The sequence below is a fragment of the Acomys russatus genome, chromosome 15, assembly GCF_903995435.1.
Source record: "Acomys russatus chromosome 15, mAcoRus1.1, whole genome shotgun sequence".
NCBI classification, from domain to species: Eukaryota; Metazoa; Chordata; class Mammalia; order Rodentia; family Muridae; genus Acomys; species Acomys russatus.
Window position 1 is genome coordinate 9,443,123 of NC_067151.1, and position 16,107 is coordinate 9,459,229.

Genomic DNA, 16,107 nt, shown 5'->3' on the forward strand with positions numbered 1-16,107 from the left:
GCAAGCGATGGTAACTAAGGATACCACAGCTTTAAAAACAATTTGTGGGAAGAAACCAGTAAAATAAAAACTCAGGTCTAACAACCACCTTTGGGTCGGCCGAGTTATTCTCCAGGCTCTTGTCCCCTAATTGCCTGAAGACTTTGAAGAGGAAAAGCCCCCCTTTCACTCCCCGCAGAGCACATCCCCTTCCTCACTGGCAGACAGACCACTGCTGAGTTACCTGGTCACCAGATCGCTGTCACACCCACACACTCAATGTCACATCTCACATTGCTGTTCTCAGGGAACTAACCTGCTAGGGGAGTGTCACTGTTAGCCACTCGCGCGGCACAGGAGTAAGCCACTCGCGCGGCACAGGAGTAAGCCACTCGCGCGGCACAGGAGTAAGCCACTCGCGCGGCACAGGAGTAAGCCACTCGCGCGGCACAGGAGTAAGCCACTCGCGCGGCACAGGAGTAAGCCACTCGCGCGGCACAGGAGTAAGCCACTCGCGCGGCACAGGAGTAAGCCACTCGCGCGGCACAGGAGTAAGCCACTCGCGCGGCACAGGAGTAAGCCACTCGCGCGGCACAGGAGTAAGCCACTCGCGCGGCACAGGAGTAAGCCACTCGCGCGGCACAGGAGTAAGCCCTCCTTGTCCAGGACGTGCGAGAGTGTTGTAGGGGAACTGTTATTACTATTTAATGTTGACTCATATGACTATTAATGCAGCGGTTGTTCCTTAACCCCTATTATAAAAATAAAAGGCACAGGCACCTGTTAGATATTTAATAGCCTTAAGCCACTGGGGCTGGGCAGGTAAAACCCCCTAAACTACCTTGATACCTCCAGCCACACAACCCAAGTCATTTCATCCAAACATTCCTATCTGGGCTACTTCCCATCCACCATTACCATGAATACTTGCTCATCTTTTCATCTGGGCTGCCTCTCTCTGTCATACCAATCCTCAGAGCAAGCTCCTCCACATGACGCTTCTTTATGCTAACCCATGGTGACCTGATCCTTTCTCCTCTCTTTCCTCCTCCCTCTACTCTCCTTTCTCCTCCTCTTCTTCCTCCTCCCCCTTCTCCTCTCTCTCCACCCCGCACCCCCCCCCCAAGGCTGAGAACCTTAGCTCTGCCTACCTCTCTTCTGCCCAACCCAGGTGTAGGCGTTTTTATTGGCCAATCAGGGATAATTTAGAGGCAAGGTTACACAGCATCACTTAATGTACCTGAGCCTTAGCTCATAGAACAATAAATATCTGGGGGGGGGGGGGGAGGTGGGGTAAGGGGGATGGGGAGGGGGGGAGAGGACGACCACAAGCAATTAACAATTAAATAGAAAGCACCAGACCACCCAGCAGCAGTGCCCTGGAGGGAGCTAATGGTTATGTAAAAACTGTCCCTTGTTGCTGTGTTCTGCTGCTGCTGTTTGATTTAAAGAGTTGGGAGGGAGACGTTGCTGCGACGTGCATGGCTCTGGACTTGACCTGACTGGGGTGAGGGGGAGCAAAGGAACAACAGGACACAGGTGCAGAAAAGCTGAGACCAGGTAGGCTGGGAGCTTTGATGAGGACACACTGGCAGCCTGGAAACTTGATGCATTTATTGTGTACCACTCAATGAGGAGGGAGTTGCATATCAGATATCCTGTATATCAGATATTCACATTATGATTCATAAAGGTAGCACAATTATAGTCATGAAGTAGCAACAAAACAGTTTTATGGTTGGGCATCACCATAACATGAGGAACTGTGTGGAAGGGACCGCAGCATTAGGAATCCTGAGAACTGGTGCAGGATATTTGATCCCACTGTGAACTCCGAGATTGTGAACTGTAAAACCTGTTTCTTGTTTGGTGTGGCTCATCCCTAACACACACACCTTTAACCTAAGAGCTTTCTGTTTACTGTAAACAAGTACTTGTTGTTTTGGCTCAGCCCTAGCACACACCTTTAATCCAAGAGCTAAATAAAGTCAAGGAGGTGGAGCAAGAAACCAGCTGACAGGGACTAAACAGAAAGGAGGGACACTGAGAGGAGGGGATTTAAGACAGTGTGGAGAAGAAGGACCTTTTAGCTTTTGGCTACTGGCTCTTTGCCATGCCATGTCTGGCAGTAGCCTGGGCAGTCTCTGGGCATGGCTGTCATACTGCGTTTCTGGCCGCCAGGCTGCTGGGAGGGAAATGGATGTACTGTGAGCATTTCTCCTGCAGCCTGGTCCAGTTTCAGTCTTGTGCTGTAGGCAAACTCTCCCCTTCCCTGACCCCCACCACCCACCAGTCTTATGGTGGAGGTGAAAATGAGTTTTCCACTGGATGATACACTTAGCTCTTTTAAATGAGATTGCTAACATCAGACAGCGATGGAAACTCTGGAGTTCCAAAAGCCCATGGTGATACCACAGTGTTACAGCCCGTCAATGAAACTTCTGTATTAATGGCAGGGTTGTGGGCAAAAGCCTGAAACCAACAAGAAGGCAGGTCTGGTCTGTCTCAAGGCAAAATCAGTCAGAGAGCCATAGAGGAGAGCGCCCAATGTCCAGTTCTGGCCTTTGAATGTGTGATCGTGGGCCCATGCACCTGTACACTCATGTGCATGCTAAGAGGAATAAACTACTGATACATGCAACACGTTGTATGGACTAGAAGCACACTATGCTGGCTTTAAAAAGTCATCTCAGGGCTGGTGACGAAGTAGGGGTGCTTGTTATGAAGCCTGAATGTGTTCCCAAGACCTATGTAGGGATGGGGTGGGGGGGGGGGGGAGAGAGAGAGAGAGAGAGAGAGAGAGAGAGAGAGAGAGAGAAACTGTCCCAAAAGTTATCCTGTGACATCCATATGTGAGCTATGTCACACACACACACACACACACACACACACACACACACACACACAGAGTAAATAAACATAATGGAAATTTAAAGAAAATTGCACGTACATATTGTTTGATGGAAAATGGAGGGTAAGTTAGGCTTTGGTACGCAGGGGGAAGTGTGACCATGGAAGAAGGTCGCAGTGGAGACGTGCGAAGCGCGGCCTATGTCTGGACTGTAGTGGCCTTTGTACAAATGTGTGATGCAATTGCATCGAGTTACATGATGCACACGCAACTGATGGAATCCAGGCAAGTGCTGTTGATTGGAACAATGTCAGTTTTCTAGTTTCATTTTCATACTAGCATTATGTACGATGACGACACAGGTGAAAGGTGCTTGGACATGCTAGTATATTTCCATGCCTGTAAATCCATGACTCTCCCCGAATGTTTTTAAGTAGACAGAATAATGTAGGCACCCTCATTGGCTCATTACTCACTTCTGTGGTTGTCAATGACAACTGGTTCTGTCTCGCTTCACTCGACCCTGTCTCCTTGCCCCATAACAAGTTCTTCTGAGCTGTTTCTAGATATCAGATCATTCTGTGCACAAACATCTCAGTAAAATTAAGACTCTTTTATTATTACAAATAACCTTAATTCTGTGGATAATTTTAGTGTGGCCATTGTCTGGGTCCCTAGACGTGTTACCTTCCTGCTCGTTAGAGATCGTTATCTTCATTCATCCATTTACCTAATTATTTTTTCCTCCCCTTTTCAGGCTTCCCCTTTGCAGCCTTCTTCCCTTTCTTATCTTTTGGAGAGCCTTTTCCTTTTTTCCGGGCTTTTAGTAGCTCTTCGAAACGTCCAAATCCTTTCCTCACCAGGGTTCCACGCCACCACGCCTGAATCTGAAAACAAGATAGGCTCCGATGACGTCATGGTGTTAGCTGGAGTTGTGATTGATTGCTCTGGTCTGGCTGTGGGTAACTCCTCTCAAAACATGTCGAAGGGGTTGAGGGGATACAGTAGATAAGAATATTGCTGTGCAAGCATGAGAACCTGAGTTCAAATGCCCAACCCTGTACGTCCTATGCCTGTAACTCCAACACTGTATGGTGGAAACAGGCAAATCCCGAGAGCTCACAGGCTAGTTAGCCTAATTGAAATGGAGTCCTTCAGGTTGGCAGAGAGACCTTGTCTCAGAGTAATCAGGTAGAGGGAGCTCAGCTGGCGGAGGGCTGGCCCAAGCGTGCACGGCGTCCTAGGTCTGACCCCTAGCACCAGATAGATTGGTTTGGTGGTCCATGCCTAAAATCGCAACGCTTCGGAGGTGGAGGTAAGAGGATCAGAAGTTCAAGAATATCCTTGAGTCCCAGGTCATAGAATTTAATGTTCATAACTGAGAGAGGAACGTGTCTATATGGGTACAAGAAGTTTACAGAACTCTAAAGAGATTGAAACAGAAAAGAAAGTCCCCTCACCACGTAATAATCAAAACGCTAAACATATAGGACACACAAAAAAGGTGCTGCAAGGGGAAAAGGCCAAGTGACATGTAATGACAGACCTATTAGGGTTATATCCAACTTTTCAACGGCCCAGACAGATGTCCTCAAACTCCAAGAGACCACAGATGCCACCCAAGACTACTCTACTCAGCAAAAGCTTCAATCACCATAGATGGAGAAAGTGAGATAGTCCACAATAAAGTAAAATTTGATTAATATCTATCCACAAATCCAACCCTACAGAAGGTACTAGAAGGAGAACACCAGCAAAACCAAAAGAAGGCTCCCTCTCTCTCTCTCTCTTTTCAACAACAACAAAATAATAGAAATTAGCAATCATTAGTTATCAATATCTCTCAGATCAGTGCCTAAGCTGTCATCAGAGGAGTGTCATCCAGCAACTGATGGGAGCAGATGCAGAGACCCACACACAGCCAAACACTAGGCAGAGCCAGGGGACTCCACAGAAGAGGAGGAGGAAAGACTGTAGCAACCAGAGGTGTTGAACATACCACGAGAACATGGCCCATTGAACCAACTAAACAGGAATCCTAGGGGCTCAGAAACTGGAGGGACAAACCCAGACCCTGTATAGGTCTGAGCTAGGTCCTCTGCACATAGCTTTTGGTTGTGTAGCCTGGTGTTCTTGTGGGGCTCCCAACCATGGGACTAGGGGCTATCTCTGACTCCAAACAACAGGACTAGGGCTATCTCTGACTCTCACCAGTGGAATTAGGGGTTATCTCTGACTCCCAACAATGGGACTGGGGGCTATCTCTGACTCCAAACAACAGGACTAGGGCTATCTCTGACTCTCACCAGTGGAATTAGGGGTTATCTCTGACTCCTAACAATGAGACTGGGGGCTATCTCTGACTCCCAACAATGGGACTGTGGGGGCTGTCTCTGGCTCTACTGTCTGTGTAGGACCCTATTCCTCATACTGGGTTGCTTTGTCCAGCCTTGATATTAAGGCTTTGTGCCTAGTCTTTTCGTATCTTGTTAGGTCATGCTTGGTGGATATTCCTAGGAGGCCTGCTCTTTTTATTTGTATTTTTTAAAGGGAAATGGGGAAGAGTGGATCTGGGGGATAGGGGAGGGATTGGGAGAAGTGGAGGGAGGGGTAACTGTGGTTTGGATGTAATGGATGAGAGAAGAAATAAAAAAGGTGGGGGCCTGAAGGAGGAGGGACATGAGGTGAGAGGGGATGGGCTGGAGGTGGTCTGAGGGAGGGGAGAGGGCATAGGGGTGAGTATTATCAAGATGCATGGATATATATACACATATCTATATCTATATATATTTTTTTTGTCTAAGAATAAATTGTTTTAAAAAGGGATTTATGCTGAGTCTACCTTTGTGGCCATTATTTTCTTAGCTTTGTTTTCCTTCAGCCATTTCCATATGACTTCAATGCGTTGGGCACACACTTCCACTGGAGGCTCTTCCATGGGATTCTTCGTCAGTGTTAGGACCTTCAAGTTGGCCAGGTGGTCAAGGTTCTGTGGGAGGTGGGTGAGTAAGTTGTCTTCTAGCAGCAGCTCTCGCAGTTCTGGAAAGATGTTCATTGTAGTTGGTTAGTTTCGCTCAGGGTCTCGGCACCTAAACTCCTCCAGGTGAGATGAGCTGGTCACTGCCTGGAGAGGGAGGCAGGCACCAGAAGCCGTGGCTGCCTATCCTGTCAAATCGAACATCTCTCTGTGTCTGCTCTTCCACGGCCTGTGAGAACCTAGTCCCATCTTGCTAAGAGGGAGGGTGACTGGATAAACCAACTAAGGAATGGTCCAGTCAAACAATACTTGAGTGTTTAGGGACCAAATGGGATTATCTTTTCCAAGTCAATCATGTAGTTGAGAAACAAGACAAAACAAACAAAAAAAAAACTTTTGCTGATTTTTTTTTTCATCATTCTGGATCAATAATTTACCTTTTAGTCAAATGACTTAGTAACCTAGATAAACATTTACATTAGAACCCCAAGTCCAATGCTATCAAGTCATATGTGTTCAACTTCTGCCGATGGTGGGTGTATACTAACTTTCTTAGCAACTGCTATTTGCTTCCCTTTTTCATTCAAATTATAAACTACCTTCGCCAGACTCTTAGCTATATAAATACTGATCACCTGGTTTGCCCCATGTTGCTAGTGAGCCTATAAGTGGGTGATGGTAGAGGAGCCGGGTCTACCCACTCTGGAATCGGCCTTTCGAATGACAAGGAAGCAGTTCGTGGAAACACGGGCCCCTCCTTCCGCTGGCCTGTGGTGCTGGGAAGCTCCTTCCTTACCTAGAGCATGGCAAATGGATTCTGGGAGCTGCTTAAGAAGATTGTGGCGGCAGTCAAGAACTTCCAGGTTCGGCATTAACCCCAAGGAAGCCGGCAGCTGTTCCAGATGGTTGTTTTCTATGTATAGTTCTTTAAGATTCTGCAGTAAAGTGAGAGTGTGCAGTGAGGACATGTGGCGCTCCGCGCCACTGCGGTACCGAGTCGAGGGCGAGGGACTTCGGATTTAACTCATGCACACGCGCACGCGCACACGCACGCACACACACACTAACACACACACACACACACACACACTAACACAGCGGGTCCTTCGTGCTAAGAGAGCAGCAGCCGGGGCAGCGGTTTATTATTCTTTCTTCCCGGAGTTCCAAAGAGCCTTCTTACAGGCAGCAAAACAGGAATCCTCCTCCCAGGTGAAATCCCTCAAGAGGTGATTGCACACAGGAGGAAAAGTCTCGAGGAAGGGAGGGGGCGCGTTCTCAGAGCAGTAAATATGACTAGCTAACCAAGATAAACACAGACATGGAAGCTGCTAGAAACAGGACATGAAACAGCAAGACCAGCCCAGTCGGGCCTGGTTCCTACAAGGACACGCATCTTGATAAGTGAATTACAATACTCAGAGGGGTGTGTGTGTGTGTGTGTGTGTGTGTGTGTGTGTGTGTGTGTGTGTGTAGGAGGTAGAAGAGAGGTGGAAGATGGGGAGCGATGGGCTGTGAAATGCTGTCTTCCGGACATGACATAACTTATGAACTCATGGAAGCTGTGGTTATCTCACAAGACCCGCACAAGATCAAGTCACATGAAGGTCACACAGCATTTGAGCCAGCAGCAGTAATGGACGCAGTAGGAGTTTTAAAGAAAAGGAATGGATATGAAAGTTGGGGGGAATGCTGGCTAGTTTTATATCAACCTGCACAAGCTAGAGTTATCTAAAAGGAGAGGACCTCAACTGAGAAGCCGCCTCCCTACGTTTCAGCTGTAGGGCATTTCCTTAATAGTGATCGGGGGGGAGGGGCCAAGCCTCCTGTAGGTGGAGCTACCCCTGAGCTGGTGCTCCGGGGTTCTTCTATAAGAAAGCAGGCTGAGTAAGCCATGAGAAACGAGCCAGTGAGTAGCACCCCTCCATGGCCTCTGCATCAGCTCCTGCCTCCAGGCTTCTACCTAGCTTGACTTCCTTTGATGATGAACTGTTATATGGAACTGTGATGAAATAAATAAACCCTTTCCTCCCCACATTGCTTTTGGTCACGGTGTTTCATCAAAGCAGTAGTAACCCTAACTAAGACACAGGCAGATGTACCGCGGTTATCTCGGGGGAATAAGCGGGGAAGTTGGGGTGGATTGGATAAATATATGAAATTGTCCGAGAATAATAAAAAAAAATATCTCTTTAAAAAGACATATTGAATAACAAGCACAGTAGACTGCTCTGGGGACTTGTTTGGTCACAGTGACAGCCTCAAAATGTGAAACCCACTGTTTGGAACTGAAATCTATTACAGGTGCTTCCTTTACACACTATGGGAAACACGGCGCCATGTTCTCTCAGTATTATGCTGTCAGTGGATGGGGTGGGGGCAATGTGCTTCTCGGCTGTTCATTGGGAAGGCTTACCTGCAGTTTCCTGATGCTTTCTGGCACACTGGAAAGCTTGTGTCCCTGGTCTTGTCCAATGTATAATTTCTCCAGAGATGCTAAGGAAAGGATTTCCTCTGGGAAGGACGAAAAGTCATTTCCCGTGAGACCAAGTATCTTCAGTTTTGAAAGTGCGCATATAGTGGATGGTAACTGCAAGTATTCCAAAAGGCTAAAGGTAAGGTTAAGATTGTTTTTAGACACTCAAAAATAAGTTCCCTGGGTGGGCTGGTGACAGTGGGTTATTAATTAGTACTAACATTAGTGTCACCGAAGTTGTATGCAAACACCCAGTGCTAAATTTAACTGGCTCTCTGACAAGAATTTTAAATCCAAAAATAAGTTGAGCTTTTGTCTTTGAGAGAAGTTGTTAAACAAAAGAGCCGCTTAGTGTCTCCGAGCAACGGACAGCTTCTACATAAGCTTACACACGCACTAGTTAATTTACCACGTATGTTTGCAGACCAGCAGGCTAGAGTTCCACTTGTTCCCTGCTGAGGCAGGCAAGGATTTGCTTTGGCGTTCGGCACACCCCTCCTGCTAGTGACACTGTGCACACACTTCTCTCCCCCACGCAATGCATCTGGCAAGCTCACAGCCCCCGGAACTCCACCTGCCTCAGATGGCATGTGCTCCCTTCTCTGAATACTAGTATAAAGTGCCCTGTCCTGGAAACAATCAAATTCAGACAGTGTCTTTTCAAGCACATGCCAGCATAACTAGGTAGGATGAATAGAAGGGCCAATATAGCCTGAAGTAGATTTGGGGTGCATATGCAGGAAGGCAAAATTCTGTTCTCTAGTAACCTTTAGGGATAGTGCCGTACTTACCATCTTATGTCTGTGCACAATTAGATGTGGGCATGATTAAAGTAAGAGGCACTGGGGAAGGGAATGTGTGCAATAGAATACAAAACGGATGTGTGACCTGTTCTAGGAATCAAAGTGAGAGCCATCCAAAATACCCTTCCCTAGTAGCTAGCCCCTCCTTCTTTTGAACCCCACAGAATGAAGCCTAGAACAAATGAGTGGGCTCATAAGCACCCTTACTCATGTGGTCTGATACTGGTCTTGACAGTATCTGTCTATAATCTGTGCCATCACTTTGCTCCAATGATATCACTTTGCTGCTTCTTCTTCTTCTTCTTCTTCTTCTTCTTCTTCTTCTTCTTCTTCTTCTTCTTCTTCTCCTCCTCCTCCTCCTCCTCCTCCTCCTCCTCCTCCTCCTCCTTCTTCTTCTCCTTCTCCTTCTTCCTCTTCCTCCTCCTCCTTCTTTTTGGTTTCTCTGTGTAGCCTTGGCTGTTCTAGACTCACTTTGTAGACCAGGCTGGCCTCGAACTCACAGAGATCCGCCAGCCTCTGCTTCCCGAGTGCTGGGACTAAAGGCTTGCGCCACCACGCCCCAGCATACTTTGCTTCTTCTGTAAATTGGTGTGGGCTCTGATTTTCAATTATTTGGATGAGAAATCAAAGAAGCTGAGAACACAGGGCCAGCCTCTGGCCACTGGTAACACTGCCTCCCTCCGTTATTCACAATTTGGGATAATTTATGTTGCTTCATTGTAGATGAGCTACCTGTAGAATGCCAAATACTTGATACTGTTGGAAGAAAAAAATCACTATATTTTGTAACATTGTAATATTAATAATTGGAATATTGTAATAACAATAATTGTGATACATTTAGTTCTTGGAATTGATACATTTAGTGACACCTGCTTCTTTGCTCCCAGGGTCTTTCACCTGACAATCTTGAAACTGCTGCTGAACTCAGTTGGAAGCAAACATACATTCAGAGTGTTTCTAATTAGGAAGTTCCCTGTAGGTACTGGGATCCGTCTTGTCAAGTTTTGCATTCCTTTGAACACCAAGACTTTTGCAACGTGTTTGGTAGTTGAGTGGGTATTTTGCAGACTATCAGACTTTAGAAGGAAGCCTTATGAAGACTCTATGATCTAACCCTCTAAAACAGCGGTTGAATATGCTGCTAGCTGGCTCTGTAGCTCCCTCTTTTCCTCACCACCTCCCCGATAGGAAAGAACACCACCTTCAGTGGAAATCCCTTTTAAGCCACAGCCTGCATCACTGTGAGGGTCTCCTACCTTTCTCACTCTGGTCCTCTAGAATTTCATGGAAAAAACATTACTCTAACTTTTATAAACACCCTACTCACTGTTCAACAAAGACGTTTTCCTTTATTGTTAGAAAGAAAATCCTAGAAGTGTACTCAATAATTTCTTAACTTGCACACTCCTTTCTCTAACTTTATTCCTAAGCGTGACATCCTCCCTAATTCCTGTATCTCCCACATCCGCTTTGCCTTCCTTTCCACTTAGGTTAGACTGCAGAGCTGTTCAGGACCCTGCTATGCTCAGCACTGGGGAATGGTGGCCAGTCATAGTTGGAAAAGAAGGAAACATACCAGAAGAGGAAACTAGATTTCTGTGAAAGTTCTGCAGAACTGGAATACCTCAGAACATTTTTTAAAAAATATATAACATGTTTTGTTTTTCTAAAGATGCTACAAATGTCTCCATTTTTTATTTGTTTGTTTGTTTGTTTGTTTTTGTCTTTTTGAGAGAATCCATGTAGCCCAGGCTGGCCTAGAACTTGCTATGTAGCTGAGACTAACCTTCAACTTCTGATTCTCCTGTCGCTATTTCTCAGGCCTGATTTATTTGTTGACTTAAAAAAATCAAATCAAGAGCCGGGCATGGTGGCGCACACCTTTAATCCCAGCACTTGGGAGGCAGAGACAGGCAGATCACTGTGAGTTCGAGGCCAGCCTGGTCTACAAAGCGAGTCCAGGACAGCCAAGGCTAACATAGAGAGACCCTGTCTCAAAAAACCAAAAACCAAAAAAAGAAAAGAAAAGAAAACAACAACAACAACAACAAAAAACCAAATCAAGTTGATCTCCAGAGAAACAAAGTTTAAGTCTTAGCTATTTTGAAATTCTTCATGATCCACTTGGCTCAATACCAACCACCTGAATTCAATAAAATTGAAAACAACAGGAAAAGATTTTCCCTTCTAATCTGTCATTACAGCCTGGTAACTCTACTCTCACTGTTGTTTATGTAACACCCTAGTTTCATGTTCAAAGCAGCTTGGATGTTCACAAGTCTCCACGCCTCACGCAGGATTTTCAAGACCTCATATTTTATTTCATCATCTAATGTTAATACACAAGGGAAATAAATATAGACACACAGGGCCTGGTACAGTGGCTCGGGGGGTAAATGTATTTGGTGTTGGCCTGAGTTCCATTTCCAGAACCTACATAAAGGTTAAAGACAAAAACTGACTCCACAAAGTTGTCATCTGAGCACCAAATATGTGCTGTGTCACACATACCCAAAGTCACACATAATTATTTCATGAATCCACCCATGCACACACATGTATAAAAACTGAAAAATCTGGACACAGAGCATCAGCCTGGAGCAATTATTTATGACACTATAATTGATCACTTTGGGGTTGAATATCCTGTGATTTTTTTTTTTCTCTCTCTTTTAATAGTACTTTGCTATATAAGTAAAATTCATTTAGGTACCTACTGAAAGCTACGCCCACACTTAGCTAGACAGGGAGGGGCTGCTGGCTCCAGCTTTAGGAGCCAGGAACCAATCAGATGAGTCTTCGGGTAGGCAATGTAAGGTGCTATCCTTAAAAGCCACAGACCACCCAAGAGAGAAAACCTCGACTTGAAGTTACAGGATCAGACAAAGTTGAGGCGGTGGAGGGGGGACAACAGAGTAAAAAAATACAGTCAGAACAGCAGGAAACCCTGTAACTGTCCATAAGGATGTTCATGTTCAGCATGGTACTGTTTGCAGTCTACGAGTCTACACCCTGGCACAGTTTGGTGTGTGGGGTAGACTGGTGCTTCTTCTGTGAGCAAGCAGAAGTCATGCCAGTCTCTCAGGCTTGCCATCATTCACGACTCAGTTGCAATGAGGTCAGTGTGCTCCTAACCTTTCCATGATGGTTAAGTTTGATTTTTAACCAGACATGCCTGGAAGATGGAACGGCGATGACAGCGACCATCAGACTGGCCTGTGAACAGTCCATGGGCATTTCCTGACGTCTAATTGAGTTGGAAGACCAGTCCCATGGTGCAGTGCATCCCTGCACCGGTGAGCCTGGGCTGTTTAAGCGGCCCAGCGTGAGCCTGGGAGCAGTCTGTAAGGATCAGTCCCCATGGTGGCTGCCTCTGCTTGGTGGCTGCCTCTGCTTGTTTGACTTCCCTCAGTCATAGACATGACCGGAAGTCAAGAGGAAAGGAACCCTTTCCTTCTCAAGTTGCCTTTGGTCAGGGTATTCATCCTAGTGAAAGAGCGCAAACTAAAAAACCGTCCTACATACAGTTTGAGTTACTCCAACTGGCAAATGAGATGCTTTCTCCATTGACAGAACTTTCCCTTTGTCTTCTCTCTGTCTCTCTGTCTCTCGCTCCTGTGTATGTATTGGGGGGGTGGGGGTGGGGATGGGGGCAGGGAGGACACAAACAATGCATGTATATGGAGGTCATGTATTTTGGAAGGCGTGGCTCACCTTATACCTTGTTTTTGAGGCAGTCTTTCCTGTTGTGTGCTCCCAGCTAGATGGCCCACTTAGCTTCCAGGCAATTTTCCTGTCTCCACATTTCCTATTTTACTGTGTTTGTTTGTTGGTTTGTTTGTTTATGATCTGGTGATTGATAGAAACTTCCACATGCTCCACAAGCACTAAGCTTATTGTCTTTCTTGATCCCTCCTCCCAAAGGCAGCCACTCTTGGGAACTTGGTGGCTTTCCTTCCAATTCATGGTTTCTTATTGCTTCTTATGCTTTCATTGTAAGTATTCATTAAATTGGTGGTATATGTGCATGTGTGTTTATATGTATAATATTGTTTGTTACGTGTGTGTGCGCGCGCACGCGCGCCAAGCACACCTACAAGCCTATATGCAGCACAATGAGTGTGGAGGGAACAGAGCAACTTGCAAAGTCAGCTCTGTCCTACCACAAAGTGCCACCTTGCCTCCCGGGATCGAACTTAACGTTTCAAGGCTTGGCAGAAAACACTTTTACCCCATGGGTCATGTCACTGGCCTCTATATTTGTCATTTTGTGTGGCTCGACAATGAATATGCTGTTTTGTCGGGGTGGGGGGTGGCGGTGGGCGGGACTTTGTCATTGTTGGTTTGTGTTTGTTTGAGTTGTTTCTGCACAGCTTCAGTTAGCTTACGGTTCTGTGAGGATCCTGCAGCTCATCTGCTGTGGCTCGACTGACATTCTAATGGTCTGCCGCACTTCAGATACTCAACAGTGCTGTGATAAGCAGTTCCAAAGTGCCTCCCCGCAGCCATGGGGACAGCAACAAACCCAAACCTGTTTAGTCAGGGCCTCAGAAATGGAATGTTAAGGACATAGTTCCCCGCCTCCCCCTGGGGTGGTGGGAGCGAGGGCGAGAGCCTACTTCTTGTGAAAACTGTGGGGTGGCCTGTGTTAGGGGTGGAGACACTGGGGCCCAAATCCTGGCTTGGAATCTTGGCACTCTGGCTCTTAAGACAACTCAGTTCAGCTCTGTCTCAAATATCTTTGAAAACACCCCAATGGCTGCTGCTGCTGCCCATCTCCTAAGTGAACACTAGGTGGAGACGCTTACTACTTGGAAAGGAAGAATCCAAAGTGCCACCTTACCGTATTTGATAACCCTGGATTACCCTACCCCACCACCCCGCAGCCCTGGTAGCCAGTTCAATATACTGGCTGAACACAGTGCCACAAGCAAGGATGGGCGGAGGAGAATGACAATCGGGGAGGGGGACCAGTACCTGGCCTATTTTGTTATCATCCAGCGCCAGGATCTCCAGGTTCTTGAGCGCGCAGATCTGCGTGGGAAAGTGGTCCAGGTAGTTCTGACTGAGATCCAGAAAGCGCAGGTTGACGAGGCGCTTGAAGGAGCGCCGCAGCCCGCGCAGGCCGGTGTTGCGCATGTACAGCAGGTTCAGCGACAGCCACCGGCAGAGGAGGCGCGGCACCTTCTCCAGTCGGTTCCCGCTCAGGCCGATCTCCGTGAGCTCCTCGAGCTGCTCTAGGGTGGACGGGAGGGAGTGGAGAGAGTTGTGGGTCAAATCCAGCATCGACAGCTTCCTGCACTGGCTCAGACTCTCGGGTAGAAAGGGCAGGTTATTAGCCGCCACGTAGAACTTCTGCAGCTTTTCCAGGTGCCCGATTTCTTCCGGGATGCCCTTCAGCTTGTTATCGTCCAGGTCAATCACCTCCAAGTTGGTAAGGACACAGAGGTCGCGAGGGAAAACCGAGAACTGGTTCTGTTTCAGGTAGATCTCCCTGAGCTCCGTCTGGTTCACGATTTCCCTGGGCAGCGATTCCAGATAGTTCCCCGACAGGCCCAACAGCTCTAGGTGGTGAAGGCATTTACAGATCAACACGGGAAGCTCTTTCAGGCCCGTACGGTAGAGGCGCAGCTTCCGGAGGGTGCGGAGGCAGCTGAGTACCCGTAGTGAGGAGCTGAGCAGCGGGTTGCCGCTCAGGTCTAGCGACTCCAGGCTGCTCAGCGCCCCTAGCCCCGGGCACAAATTCTGCAGGTTGTTGTTGTGCAGGTAGAGGACCCTGATGTTCTTTAAATGCTGAATGTCCTGAGGAATTTCTGCAATGCGGTTATTTTCCAGATGCACTTCTTCTAATTCTTTTAATGCTAGAATCTCCGACGGGATGGTGTTCAAACTCTGGTTAGCCCCGTCAATGAAAAACGTTCTGTCAGTGACCTGGTGGGGGTCGTTTCTCTGAAGTACCTTGGGGAACTGGTCTGGTTTCAGTAGTTCCTTTGACATGATTTTCACGGGAAGTTCCGTCATCTGGAATAAGGTGACAAGGAAAATATCAGCTCTTCCCAACAACCAGACAGGGGTGAGGGGTGGGGGTGGGGTGAGGAGTGGGGGCTGAGGGGTGGGGCGGGGGGGAAAAACAACAACAAAGGGTTAAGTGACTGAATTTCTTCTGCAACACAAGATTTAATTTTGTAAAATTTTCATGTCAGGGTGAGAGTTAAAGTATAAGCACCCCTTTTTCTAGTAAGTTTTTGTGGGCACGTTAACACACAGATTGTCTAATTCCAGTTTTTAAACATTGTTGGGGGCTAGGTCCCAGCACCCAAATCTGGAGGCTCACAGCCTGTTGTTGCAGCTTGGGTGGTATCCCTTACCTTCTTCTGTCGCCTGTGAGCACCTCTACTCATATGTACATACCTTTTCCCACCCCCACCGCCATGCATAATTTTAAAAATTCAAAGCAGGGCATAATGGTACACTCCTTTAATCCCAACATTAGGGAATTGGAGACAAATGAATCTTTGTGAGTTCAAGGCAAATTTGGTCTATATAGTGAGTTCCAGGACAGCTAGAGCTACATAGTGAAACTGTGTCTCAAAACAAAAGAAAAACAAAACAAAACAAAAAAACAAACAAACTAACTTTTGTTTTGTTTTGTTTTCCAGACAGGGCTTCTCTGGGTGTAGCTTTGCCTGTTCTGGACTCTTTTTGTAGATCAGGCTAGCCTAGAACTCACAGAGGTCTGCCTGCCTCTGGCTCCTAAGTGCTGGGATTAAAGGTGTGCACCACCGCAGCCCAGCACAAATTAACTTCTAAGACACTGATTTTGACTTAGTTTCAAAAATTCTAGAAGGTTGCAAAAGATCATAGCTCTTGCCATCACCCCCAGAAAGCAATGAGAAAAATTCTATATTATCTATTTCCATAAAGTCACAAGACTTGTTATCTGTAAAAGCAGCCTAAAGGCTGAAAATTCTGGTAGCCAGCAACTGCTTTTTGTCTACAAGTGAAGACTGGTGGGAGGGCC

General features: G+C 46.8%; 1 protein-coding gene across 1 annotated transcript; it reads right to left on the minus strand.

Annotated features, from left to right (window-relative positions):
- Positions 1-3,509: 3,509 nt before the first annotated feature.
- On the minus strand, positions 3,510-15,085 carry Lrriq4 (leucine rich repeats and IQ motif containing 4). The gene is made up of 5 exons (XM_051157025.1): positions 14,064-15,085; positions 8,221-8,394; positions 6,604-6,742; positions 5,673-5,869; positions 3,510-3,717 (listed from the first exon to the last, which is right to left on the minus strand). Exons 1-5 carry the CDS (start codon positions 15,081-15,083, stop codon positions 3,565-3,567), a joined length of 1,683 nt encoding a protein of 560 aa, XP_051012982.1. The 5' UTR covers positions 15,084-15,085; the 3' UTR covers positions 3,510-3,564.
- Positions 15,086-16,107: the final 1,022 nt, after the last annotated feature.

Bases quoted from the DNA above. Each gene is read 5' to 3' on its own strand.
- Lrriq4 (XM_051157025.1), bottom strand. From the start codon at position 15,083: ATGTCAAAGGAACTACTGAAACCAGACCAGTTCCCCAAGGTACTTCAG. The intron at 6,743-8,220 runs GTAAGCCTTCCC...ACTTTACTGCAG, and splicing joins AAAGCATCAGGAAACTGCAG to AATCTTAAAGAACTATACAT. The intron at 5,870-6,603 runs GTAAGGAAGGAG...ACATCTTTCCAG, and splicing joins ATCCATTTGCCATGCTCTAG to AACTGCGAGAGCTGCTGCTA.